Raw genomic sequence first — 13,828 nt, 5'->3', positions numbered from 1 at the left:
GGACAGAAATGGAAAGTGAAGCCTATCAAAACATTTCACTTGTATTGGGCCAGGTCTGGCATGTGGAACAAGTTTGGGTGACTGATTAGAGCAGAGCTGTTTTCTAAATTTGGGGAGAGAAGCTACCCCTCCCAGTTTTGTATAATCTGTAAACTTGATAAGGATTCCTTTCAACCCATCATCTAAGTCAGTTTAGAAGAAGAAGAAGAAGAGGGACAGCTTTATGACTTGGAGAAAATACATTAAGTAAATTATTAGAGGAAGCACTCTATACATTTTGGTTTTAAGAAAAGCATCATAATGGGTTTTGTTAAAATAAAGAGTCCTGTATTATGATAGAAAGTATAAGGGAATGTCTTTTTTAATACTGGAGTTGGCCCAAATTGATGGAATGACTATGTGGAAGAAAAGGACAAGATCTTTCTATAAAATGCAACCCATTTGTGATTTGTTACATTTCAAGAATTGTAGTTTCATCTTCAGTAATATGGCTCTAAATATTATTTTTGGATAGAATTTATAAATTGTATACTGAGGTCTTTGTTCTTTAATTATAACTGTCTGCATCATTTCGTAGAAAATGGTGGTGATGGTGATGATAGGTCTAGTTGGTAAATATTGTTCTCTAGAACATCTAGAATATCATCATCTCACAGATGTATCTTCAAAAGCTGGTAATTGTGAGTACATTTTTTTCCTAAATAGATAAACGTGGAAAAATATTCTTACTTTTTCATGTTAGTCTATTCAGTAGTGAAGCAAATGCACTGATCTCAAGGCAAGGGAAAAATAATTAGGACTGCTGAAAAGTCAATGAGGAGAAACAGTAAAGAATACTGTTGAATTAAGCAAAAACAGTTGATAAAGGCAGAAAATTGTTCATAGGATTAGTTCATATGTATAGCAAGAGCATCGTTGCCCTCCTCTTACATATTTAATTCTTGTATGTCTGTGCATCACCTTTTATCTCTTGATTTCCTATGTTGTTGCATGCCTTCAAATCATTTCCAACGTATGGTGACCCTAAAGCAATTCTATTATGGAGTTTTCTTGTCAAGATTTGTCCACAGAAGGTTTACCTTCGCCTTACTCTGAAGCTGAGAGAGTGTAACATGCCCAGGGCCACCCAGTGGGTTTCCATGTTTGAGTAGGGATTCAAACCCTGGTCTCAGAGTTGTAGTCCAATACTCAAACTGATATACCATTCTGGTTCTCTTCCTTTCGGTACTGAATCAAAATCTTCCGTTTCTGATATGGCTATATATCGCCTTAAATGTTGCACTGCCTATAGGCTGCAAGAGGGAAAGGTTGATACCTTTGTAAAAGAACAAATTATTGCCTGTTTCTTTCCAACAGTAAGATTCACCTGAAGTTGCATGTTACAGTCACTGCTTCAGAAAACCATTGTAAAACACTACCTTATGTGGGTATAGCATTACCATACATGTGCAATGAATTGTCTGTCCCAGTATCACAGGTGCATCACATATGTAGTAGACACTCCAGGTCATGTCCACTGTAATGTGTAGCATCACTCTCAGTGATTTAATAGACCTGACGTGTATCCTGTTATTATTTTTAGCATAGGTTTGATATGGAAATTAGTTTTGGTATGGAAATTCCCACATTTGAAGGCAATAATATGCTCAGTGATAACTCCTTGTTTTTCTCTGTAAAAATGTGGATGAAAAGCACATGTGGAAGGATTCTGTTTATAGATTATACAAACCTGCTGGACATCTGGGACTGATAAAGATGCAGCTGCGTAAAAGCAGTAAAAACATGTGTTTACATTAAAACCAGGAGCAGAGACAGAAAAATGAATCAAGCCTCATCTCAATGTCAGATGCAATATTTTCACTTCATCAGAACCAGGCAGTTTTCTTTTCCCATTTATCTTGGTTTTTATCAAGAAAATGATGTATATATCCTTTGTTTTCATTAGCTTTTGTGAACTAAGTATAAAGAATTGCCAGACTTGGACAGACATATTTTTGAAGGGCTTCTTTATATTTTGACAGCATGGTATAGGATAGTTCAGGATTTACCCCATTTCCTCACCTAAACCGTCTGTTGAAGCTACTGGTCACTTGTCAGCCTCAGCTGCTTATTGAAACTTCTGTTTCCAGCTTTAATCCCTTATAACTGCCATGAATACAGTGCTATGATTTGCAGTCTCACATCCTGGACTCTGAGCTCTTTACCACAGGTGTTGTTTTTAATATGGATCCCCACACAAGAATCAGATGCAGGTATATTGTTTCTCGTTCTGATTTTAAAGCCAATATGGAACCTTCTTGGCCTGCAGAGGAAATATCAGACAAGAATTCCCTACTTGCTGGATGAGCAAAGTTTATGGCCGTATACATTTCCACCAAAAATATTAGGTCCACTTTAATTTGCTGCCATCACTTCTACGGTGAAGTTGATTGCAAACACTCCATATTCCTATAACTAACACACGTAGGCCTGGTACAAACAGGCAGGAAGTGCCATCCTGGAGCCGATTCTAGGGTTCACATGGGGGCTGCCATCATAACGCATCTGCGGCACAGCATCCACATGTCGCGGCACCATGCTTGTGTCATTGATGTACGCCAATGGCACAGTCTTGGTGCCCGGTGCATGCAATAAAAAGAACTTGCTTTTAGCAGGGTCTTTTTGGTGCAGAGGGATACCACACGGTTTGACTGCTGCGGTGTCCCTCAGGAGGAAAAACGGGCAGGCTGTCGAGCCCCTTGGTTTCTAATTTAGAGAAGACTGAAGTTAATTTAACCTGACACCAGGTTGTTATGGTCTATTGAAAGAGGGTTTATTTTATTGCTTCTTTAGAATCTTAAAAATTTCTTAATAGATATTTTTATTATTTAACATTGATATAAAGAACCTTTGAACACTCCACCACTTAAAGGGTTTCTGAATGCATTTTTTAAAAAAAGTTATTGTTTTTGTACTTACTTTTAGAGAGAACAAGATCCAAGCCAATTCTTACAGGAACGCACCCTGTGAATACAACAGTTGACTATGGAGGGACAACCTCATTTCAGTGCAAGGTGAGAAGTGATGTCAAGCCTGTCATTCAGTGGCTGAAGAGAGTGGAGTATGGCACTGAGAACAAATACAATTCCACCATCGATGTTGGGGGACAGAAATTTGTGGTGCTGCCCACAGGGGAGGTCTGGTCACGTCCTGATGGCTCCTACCTGAACAAACTCATGATCACTAGAGCCAAAGAAGAGGATGCTGGGATGTACATTTGCCTAGGTGCCAACACCATGGGATACAGCTTCCGAAGTGCATTTCTCACTGTGCTGCCAGGTAAGATACCATGGGTGCAGGGTTTTCCTTTGTTGCTGATCATTACACCTCTCTTTTCCTCTTCATTTAGGGTTCCATTATAAACGGGAGGGTGCAGTACAGTGCGCCCACGCCATGCGCGGATGCATTTCACACAGCTTCCAGTGTATGGAAAAGCCACTTCGGGAGAGAAACAATGGTACGCGTGCCTGCAGCACACATGTGCCGCTCCACCACATGCACGTGCCCCATTATTTCCTCTGGGGCTCAAGCATAGGCAGATTTTCCCTTACACGGTGGGATCCGGAATAGATGCCCCACATAAGAAAAAGGCCCACTGTACTCTGACATGATCAAAACCCTGATGTGCTCTTCCCTGCCAAACAAGAAATCACTGTTGTTGCTGGTAGAGGCTGAGAGGTGGAATCTGGGAACTGGCTTTCCTCCTACATGTTTAGAGCTTTGTTCAGCATTGTCACAGATCTTCCTGTGGCCCTTAGGATGCTTTCCTGGGAACATAGGATTTCAGCTTTATTTGTATATTTTCTGGCTCTCAGTTTATTGATGTTGCTACTGGAGCTTAACTGCCTGGATTCTAATCAACCTACTCTGCACAGTCAGCTTGACTGGAGGCCCTTTCACACTGCACAGTTGTAGACCTATGGTGCCACTTTAACTGCCGTGGCTGCTTCCAAGAAATCTGGTGGTTTGTAGTTTTATCAGGCTGCAGAGGAGTTCTCTGGCTTTGAAATGCCTCTTTCTAAACTGCTAGTTCCAGGATTCCATAGGATGGAGCATGGCACTAAACGAGGAATCGTTGGCCTGTTACAGACTGCCAAAATAAAGCTGCTTCGAGTCTCTTTGGGGGTATGCTATTTAAATGATGCATGCATCCTAAGAATCCGGAAGCTGCACCAAAAGTTGCCCTCCAGTGCTTAGGAATGTAGTATGGCTTTGGTGCAACCTCCGGACTCTTAGGACCCATGCATCATTTAAATAGCATACCTCCAAAGAGACCCGAAGCAGCTTTATTTTGGCAGTCTGTAACAGGCCATTGTGCTGTAATTGTGAAATGGCCCCACAGCTTTACATATTTGCACTAATGGGGGAATGAAGCTAACACACCTATTCTGGCAGATTCTTTCACAAGATCTCATGGTAGAGTACTATGGAATCATATTAACCCACTTGCTAAATAAGAATTAGAAATCAGTGCACTGCAAGCCTCTTTTCCCTTGTACCTTCTGTTAAAAATCACAGACCACTGAAAGAAAAAAAATGAAAAATTACTTTGAAAGAATGGATGCATAGAAAAAGAGTTCATTAATTTGAGATATGTTTCCCATGGATACTATTCTTTGTTGGCATCTTATGTCCATCAACTCTTTTCTATTTCCCTTGTGGAATCTTGTGAGAACAGAACCACCCCATTTAAAAGGCTGTACCAGTGAACAATTCTATGAAAATGGCAGAAAAAGGAACAAATCATGAAATCTAGAACTAAATTTTTCTAAACTGGTGTTCTATATAAGAGGTTTTTTTTTGTGTTTTTTTTCTTTTAATAGCGTTGAAAATGCACGCTTTTGAAAGTCTTTGACCAAGATTCTGTATCATGTTTGCATAGTATATATTGATTATGGTTGCACTGTACCACCTTTCTTGCCAAAACATGGACTTTGTGCAACCAACTTTTTGTCTCCCACTATGCCATTTGAATTAATACTTTGAATGCACTGATGAATAGCAATACATATCCAAAAATACACGACTGTATGGCTAGCAAGCCTTGGTTTGTCCCAACTAGAATAGAAGCTTCTCACAAAAGCTTCTGAATGTGTCAGGCTGTAGGGTTAGCACTCTGTGCGGTTCCACCAGCTCAACAGAAGGTATCCTGTTGTGGTTAACAGGAGGATCCAGGAGTGAACAAAACTCATGGCATAGGGCTGACTCACATCCAGATGGAGTCACTGCATGAGCAAGTCATATAACAGAAGTTTAGATTTCTGGTTTGTTGATCAGAGGAAGGCACTGTTGACAGGAGTTTTGTTTTTGCCTCTTTGAGTTGCCCTCTGACTAAGTGCTGGTGCTAGCAAATTATCCGTCAAACTGGCTGAAATAAAAGTGACACAATACTGTACAAAGCTTCATCTGAAAGAGCATATGCCTGACATCTGGTCTAAATCTCCCTGTCCTGGTTCTAATTAACTTTTGTCTCTCTCTCTCTCTCTCTCGATTTCTCTTTCTGTGTGTGTGTCCCATGCAACTTGGCATCCAGATCCCAAACCACCCAGCCAACCAGTGGCTCCTTCCTCTGCTAGCAATCTCCCATGGCCTGTGATCATTGGGATCCCTGCAGGAGCTGTTTTCATCTTTGGAACCATCCTTCTGTGGCTCTGCCAAACCAAGAAGAAGCCGTGTTCTCCTCCTTCATCCACTCCTCTACATAGACCTCACCCCCGGGACCGAGTCTGTGTGCCCCAGGTTCCAGATAAAGACTGCATCTCCTCCATAAACTATGAGGAATATGTCGTGCAGCAACAACAGCAGCACTTGCTAGCCCAAGGGCCAGCCCTGGCTCCAAATGTGGCTTCCAAAATGTACCCAAAGATTTATACAGACATTCATACTCACACTCATTCACATGTGGAGGGAAAAGTTCACCAGCACCAGCACATTCATTACCAATGTTAAGAGGCAGCCACGTTTGGGTGCTTATCTTGTGGTACTACAGACAGATAGATACTGTTTTGGGTCAGCTTATACTGCCAATGTGTGGGGAAGGAAACCAAATTTAAATTAAACCAAAAAGAAAAAGAGAAAGAGAAGATAAATGTGGAGTAAAACATTTATTTGTTTGTTTGATTTTACTGTGACAAGGAAAAATGAAGGAATTTCCAGGGTGAAAGACAGCAACTTGTATCCCTGAGAAATCAGAAAGGTCCATTGTACAAGCAAGAGGAAGAAAGGAAAGGAAACCAAGGTCTGGTCACCTTCTCTTTCTGTTGCTGCGTCTGCTCTGGAGCCACCTGAAAATGAGCAAGGCTCCCAGGGCTTTTTCCTTTGGATCATGCACAAAAGAACTTTTTCCTTCAGCGGAAGTGAAAGCAAGAAGGCACCAGAGGCCCAAAGCCAAAGCAACACAGACACATCAGAGGGCCTTGCAAAGAGGGAAAACACCATCTTGGCTATTTCCAGGGGGATGGAGAAGGGTAGTTGTAATACTGCCTGCGAGTTAGCAGTAAGAAAGCTACTCATGAATGGGCGTCCCTCTTTCACTTAAGGGCTTTTTTCAAAACCTTCTAAGGGCTTTACTTGCTCCCACCCCACCTCCCGCAGCTGCCACAAAAACAAAGGACATTTTACATCTCATGTTTATGTTTATATTTAATTATAATAATGCTAATAATAATTGAACTGCTGAATTTTTAAAAAAACAAAACAAAACTTATCATGTTCCCCTTAAATACCTGTCATCGGATTTTCATAGTTTATAGTGGTAAAACTATGAGCTGACAAATGACAACACAAAGCGAGATAAAAACAGTTTTTAAACTAGAAAGGCTATAATCAGTCTCCAGGGAAGAATGAATTTGCTGAATATGCACTTGTGGGCATGGGGGGAGGCGGGAGGAAGGGAATAGAGCTTCACTTTGTGAAGTAAATCATGCAGTCTCATTTCAGTTCAGTTTTGGGGAAGGGATTAACAAAACTGAACCATAGTAAATATCCCATTGGCGTAGAAGTGAAGTCAGTCAAAGGTCTAAACCTTTTTAATTCTATATAGAGTTTAACAGAAGACATGTATATTTAATTTATTTTGTTAAAACAAAAAGAAAAAATGTATGATATTTTCCTCAAAAAAACAACCAAGCATTTCTATACATATTTTGGTCAAGCAATAAAAAAAAATTCCAGGTTGCTATAGATGTCAAGTTCTCAAATATGAGAAATGTAGCTGTTGACAATACTTTATTTAGCATCTTGAATGTCATATATTTGTATGGATTGTTAAAATAGGTATCTGTTACTCTTCTTTTTCTAGGCTACTCTCCTGTGGTCTTTTCTGCCTTTGCCCTCAAAAAAGGTTGTTCCTGAAATCTTATGTTTGTACAAAAGCAAGCATAGATTTGTTCCCAGTCTAACAGCTGACTATGCACAGTCCAGATATTAGGGACTTTTTGAAATGGTCACTACAAGGGTGAATGAGATGTTAGAAGAGGTAATATATTCACTAATGTTTAATGATATCAGTCTTGGAACTGCCAACCACCAGTTAATAGCTCGATAGTAATTAAGTTTAGTACAGTAAAGTTATGCAATGGTGGAGAGAGAGACGCATTCTTTGGAACTCTCCAAATGACTGTCAGACATGGATAGTTTTCCAGAAGACACCCTGCCCCCTCTTTTTTTCTTTTTTTGCATAGGAAATGTGCAAACATAGTTCTTGTGCTGGAGAGGATTCATCTAGTTGTCTGGGTGGTGTGGGATCCACAATAGCACTTCTGTTGTATAACTATTCTGTTTCTCCAGGATTCTAGGGCCATTTTATTTGTTGGGGAAACATGATTTCCTCCATGATAAATTAATCTTGGAGGGCTGTGTGAAATGTGATGCCTGCATGGCCACACAGGCCTCTTGACAACCCCCAGTGTCATGATCCATCCTCTCCTGCCCTTCAAGGCCATCTCATGTTGTGGTTTTTCAGTGATTATTTTGAAAGCTTCTGTGCTCTTTTGCTGCATATTTCCATAAGTGATGTTCACTTGGGTGACTGTTGCTTTACCAGGCTCATCAGCACCACTGCTCATTTGAAGGTTCTGCCTTCTCCCTGTCGCCTCTCACAGCACCAAAGACAGTCTCCATCTTTTAAAAAGTTCTGGCTAAAAGGCCAATGGTGCATTCCTTTCTCAACCTAGCAGCTGCTAGTATCCATTCTGTTTGTTGAATGGATAGCCGAGCAACTAGTGATGAGCAGAGCCAGGGTGACCAGCAAACTCAAGAGCAAAATGGGAATACATACACACAAAAACACACAGGCACACACACAAAGACAGGCAGGCAGGCATTCACTCAGGCTGGGAAGAGGGATTAGCTAGAGACTGAGGTAGTGCCCCATCTTCCCTAATGGACCAGCTTCTGCTGCCCCTAACTGAGCAGGAGATCTTCAGTGAATAATCCAAGATCTGACCCTTTTCCAAAGGGAAATACTTACTTCCAGGCCATCCTTACCATTCATCTCCTAAGCACAAACAGTAGGAGATTGGATTAGAGGTTACCATGGAAAAGTGTGATTAAAATATATGTGTGAACCCTTCAAAACCTTTTAACTCTTACAGCTAGAAATAGAATTAAATGTAGAATTTAAATGGAATGCAATGCAAGAATTTAAATAATGAGCCATGTTTTCTTTTCTTTTTCTCTGAGCTGGATAGCAACTGTTCTGATGTTGCAGTTGTGCTGTTAAATATAGGCTAGTGGAGATAGAACAGTGTTTAACACTGAGCTCACAAAGAATCAAAAATAAGTCTTACTGAGAGAAGATGTTGTGTTATTGGTAACTGGCAAGTGTTTGGAGAAATGAACTTAAGAAAAACTATTTTGCAACCCTAATCATAGATATATACAAAACACAGATGGATCTGTGATAATGAGATGGACAAATAAGTCTTTCCATTTGCACATGGTCCCCAGCCTGGAACATATCCAGAATTCCATGCTTTCAAGGTTAGAATCATAGAGTTGGAAGAGACCACAAGGGCCATCCAGTCCAACCCTCTGCCATGCAGGAACTCACAATCAAAGCATCCCTGACAGATGACCTTCCAGCCTCTGTTTAAAGACTTTCAAGGAGGGAGATTCCACTACTCTCCGAGGAGGGAGTGTGTTGCACTGTCAAACAGCCCTTACTGTTAGGAGGTTCCTCCAAATGTTGAAGTGGAATCTCTTTTCCTGTAGCTTGCATCCATTGTTCCAGGTCCTGTTCGCTGGAGCAGCAGAAAAGAAGCTTGCTCCTTCCTCAATATGACATCCCTTCAAATATTGAAACAGGGCTATCATATCACCTCTTAATCTTCTCTTCTCCAGACTAAACATCCCTTGCTCCCTAAGTCATTCCTCATAGGGTATGGTTTCCAGATCCTTCACCATTTTAGTCACCCTCCTTTGGACATGCTACAGTTTTTCAACATCCTTTTTGAATTGTGGTGCCCAGAACTGGACAAAATATTCCAGGTGGGGCCTGACCAAGCAGAATACAGTGGCACTATTACTGTACTTCCCTTGATCTAGACACTATACTTCTATTGATGCAGCCTAAAATTGCATTGGCCTTTTTAGCTTCCACATTGCACTGTTGACTCATGTTCAAGTTGTAGTCTACTTGGACTCCTAGATCACTTTCACACATCGTCTCGTTCAGCCAGGTGTCCCCCATCCTATATCTGTGCATTACTTTAAATTTCTCCATGTTGAATTTCATTTTCTTAGCCTTGGCCCAGCTTTCTATTCTATTCTATTCAGTTCATTTTGAATTTTGATCCTGTCCTCTGGCGTATTAGCTACTCCCCCTAATTTAGTGTCATCTGCAAATTTGATAAGTATACCCCCCATTTTGTCATCAAAGTCATTGATAAAGATGTTGAATAGCACTGGTCCCACTGGTCACTTCTCTCCAGGATGAAACCAAACCATTGTTGAGCACCCTTTGGGTTTAGCCAGTCAACCAGTTACAAATCCACCTAATAGTTGCCTTGTCTAGCCCACATTTTACAAGCTTGTTTGCAAGAATGTCGTGGGGAACCTTGTCAAAGGCCTTACTGAAATCAAGATATACTATATCCACTACATTCCCTTCATCTACCAAGCTGGTAATTTTATCAAAGAAAGACATAAGATTTTATCTTTTTTGTTTTGTTTTTGGAGAAATCTATTTTCTTGTGGGCTGAAGAATTAGGGCCTTTTGACTCCATGGGGAGGTTTTTCCAGGTACTTCCACATTTGACTGAACTAGAGGTAGTCTAAATTTGAATGCCAGAGTGACAGTACTCTCCAAAGTATGTTTGCTCAGAGGCACATCCCCTCTACCTTTCAGGACTTGTGGAAGTAAGACCTTCTACATTGGGCTGCTTAATATTTGCTTCCATCTAAGTATGAGGTAGTGTATCATATCAAGATCTACTACAAACCCTCCAGGTTCTTTGCTTACTTTATGAGTCTCATTGGGACTTTAAATTTCACCTGACATGTGTGTCCTCCCCTCTTTAATACTTTATATGCTAACTTTTTGGATCTTTGAATACCTAATGTGGATATTTTTTTTTATTTGAGTGCAATTACTTTGGGGCACAATTAAGCACAACCATGTGCTGGCATCCTCTCCTTCATTTCAATGGGGCCTGCACTGAATTGTTCCCAGTTAAGAAAGTGATATGTCCACACTTTTCAAGCTGCTATTCAGGATGTTACATAGATTACAAAAAGATAGTTCTAGTTTTTAATATCAATTAAAGGTGAACCAGTGTTTCACATTTTCCAGATAGATTTGGCCTGCCTGTTCAACCTATATTTATAGCTTTTGAGTTGGCATAGGCTGTATCTACACTGCAGAATTAATGCAGTTCAATACTGCTTTAACTGCTATGGCTCAATGCTGTGGAATTCTGGAGTTTGTTGCTTTGTGAGATATTTAACCTTCTCTGTCAGAGAGCCCTGGTGCCACAAAAAGATATAGATCCCAGCATTGCATAGGATGGAGCCATGGCAGTTAAAGCAGTGCCAAACTGCATTAATTCTGCAATGTGGCAGCAGCCTTTCTAAGAAATTCCATGCCCTCCAACTGTCCCAGATTGGCAGGAACTATTCCAGTTTAATCCTCTGTCATCCTTCTTTTCCAGCTGCTTTAAAATGTCCCAGTTTTTCTCTCCTCCTTCCACCTTCCTCATTTGTCATCAGTTTTCTTCAGTTGTTGCAAAGCTGCAATCTGAGTTCAAAGTGCAAAAGTAGTATGTACCGAATTAACTCAGGAAGAGGAGTGTGTGAAATTTGGCCTTCCCAATAAATTCAGGCAAAATCAAACTGCAACATCCTCTCTTAGCTTGTGTGGTCCTTCTCCTTAATAACCTTTGCAGTCTTGAACATACTCTGGTATTATTTAGCCACAAGTGTCCCAATTTTCATTTCTGAAATGTTGGAGGGTATGAAATTCACTGTTATCTTTTTTCCTAAAGTGCTACAGCTATAATTGGAAACAGTTCCATTGGGAACATCACTACTTGTTTGCTTTAATGGCTCCTTCTTAACACTAACCACATCAAGCTTTTGTGAGAGGAACAGCAGAGGTTTTTCCAGGTACCAAAAGCAAGTTTTCAGATGTGAATAAATAGGCCATTGGCTTCTGATCTTGAAGACATGGGTAGCAATTTGCCCCATGCTAGCTGAAATAGCGACTACCTCTTGATGCCTCAGAAATATCCTGATCTTCTGCACAGTTACTTAGAAATTCATCTCAGTTTTCAATGGACCCTTTTCAGTGTTAAGTGTGATTGTACATTCTGCGTGAATTTTGTGACTTGTGGGTTGGAGGCTTGCAGTCCAATCCTAAAGCACTAGTACTGGAATGTCCATCTCATAGAGCTAAACTAAAGAATATGTTTATCACAGGACTGCATAGGGACATTAAGATCTGGGGACTGCATTCCTGCAAAATTTCAACCTTCTTTGATCATATCCTTGGCATTAGTAATACATGAAGCCTTCAGGATATACAGCAAGTGACATGGGCAAGCTAGGTTCCATTGACAGCTTGAGTTTACTCCAAGACAAGATTTAAGCCATACGCACATGCACACAAATAGCCTCAGTATCCATTATTCATATTATCATTTTAAAAAACATACTCTGTTTCATCATGCACCTTCTATCCTCTTTTATGATCCATTACTCGGGCATTACAATGCTTGGAAATGGAATGTTAATTTATATACTTTTAACAAAAAGGAAATATCTTGCAGGCATCATTTTGCAGCATCTCTAGTGAACACCAGGGCCTGACCTACACAGAAGTGGCATTAGCTGCCCAGTCTTCAGGTCAAACACGATTAAGTTTAAAACAAATTGCTTGTCGGTATTGTTTGTATTGTTAAACTGAACTTGGTGTCAAATGTCTATGTTCGTGGTGTCTCTGAATTTTATTTTGACAATCTTGTACTTCTCTGCCTTCTCAAGGTGAAAGCTTTATCAAAATGTTGCAAATTAAAAAGTGTGAAATCAGTAACCAAGTTGTACAGTAATATATTTATGGTAGAGAAGAGGAATAGCTATATAAAGGGTGGGGGTTGATTTAGGTGTACAATTATACTGGCAAACACATGGTCAGTTTTAAACTCTTAAAACATGTAAAGAGATACTCTTTGCCCTCAAAAGTTCAACAATATAACCTCGAGTGATTCCAATTAAGGGCATTTTTAAAATTGCCAATCAGTGAAAGCCAACCAGTAAAATCTTTTTGACACAAATGCTTTCATAAATACACATTTACCTAGAATCCACTGTGGGTCTCTCAGAGCCATATATTTTCTGCCACATGCTTATGTAGAAGAATGATCCATATCTTCAGAACCAGCTGGTTCATTCATTCTCAAGAAAGAAAAGATAGGCCTCTGCTGGTTGACCTGTAACAATTTGAGGAGCTTCATTCTTGCTTTCATTATTAAAATGTATTGCATGTAGGTTAAAACTTTGCCGGTCACTGGCCCTTCAGAGCCTTTTATGCATGGCCTGCAAGGCAAGAACCCACTCTTCAGTGCTTGTTCTTTTCCCTGTCCAGACTCCATCCATACTAGCATTTCTATGGCACTCTTGCCTTCAGTTGTGAGGGACATTTGTTCCAGGCTATGGAACTGAGTCTATATCATATATGTTGTTTTTCATGTGGGTGAAAAGGCAATGGCAGATTGGCCAACCAAACTGTACTATATACTTGTTGCAAGCTTTCAAAGCTCCATGGTCTTCTTCATCAGGCAAGATGTTACAAACCAAACAGGAGAAGAAATAAAAACAATTGGAAATGTTAGATGCCTGCATGTTGTTTCATTCCTTAGTAAAGATGGTATGCTGGGAAAGATATATTTTGCAGGCAATAGGGAGATTTTCAAAGTCTGGAAATTCAAAGTCCATTTGCATCTCAACAGGGACTCCTCTTTTGCAATCAACTATGTCTCCATTCCTACAAAGAGGCCTGTGACCTCACTGGAATAGAGACATATTGGATTACAAAAGAGGCATCCCTGTTGTGATTCAAATGGGCTTTAAATTTCCTGGACGTTGAAAATCTTCCTATTGCTGCATGGCCAGAAGGAGGAGGAGCCTGTCTGCAAAAGATATCCTCCCCATCATAGCATCTTTACTAAAGATTGAAATAACAGGCAGGCATCTGACTAACACCTCCTATTATTTTGTTTTCCCCCTCCTTTCTGGTTTGTAATATCTTGCCTGATGGAGAAGCCCTTGGAGCTTTGAAAGCTTGCAACAAGTA

The 13,828-nt window shown here is 40.3% G+C and overlaps 1 protein-coding gene across 2 annotated transcripts in view; it reads left to right on the top strand.

Moving 5' to 3' along the window:
• The window catches only part of FGFRL1 (fibroblast growth factor receptor like 1), a 238,814-nt gene extending 226,260 nt beyond the window's left edge, over nucleotides 1-12,554 (top strand). For both annotated transcript variants that reach the window (XM_089510977.1, XM_089510978.1), the window contains 2 exons: nucleotides 2,965-3,318; nucleotides 5,573-12,554. In XM_089510977.1, coding sequence (XP_089367103.1) covers nucleotides 2,965-3,318; nucleotides 5,573-5,988 — 770 coding nt within the window. In that variant the 3' untranslated portion in view covers nucleotides 5,989-12,554. The remainder of the gene's footprint in view (nucleotides 1-2,964; nucleotides 3,319-5,572) is intronic.
• Nucleotides 12,555-13,828: the final 1,274 nt, after the last annotated feature.

Source organism: Sceloporus occidentalis, unplaced genomic scaffold (assembly GCF_023333645.1).
Source record: "Sceloporus occidentalis isolate IW3139 unplaced genomic scaffold, rSceOcc1.0.p SCAF_2, whole genome shotgun sequence".
NCBI lineage: Eukaryota > Metazoa > Chordata > Lepidosauria > Squamata > Phrynosomatidae > Sceloporus > Sceloporus occidentalis.
The sequence above is the reverse complement of the archived record's forward strand: the minus strand, read 5'-3'. Positions and strand labels throughout refer to the sequence as shown.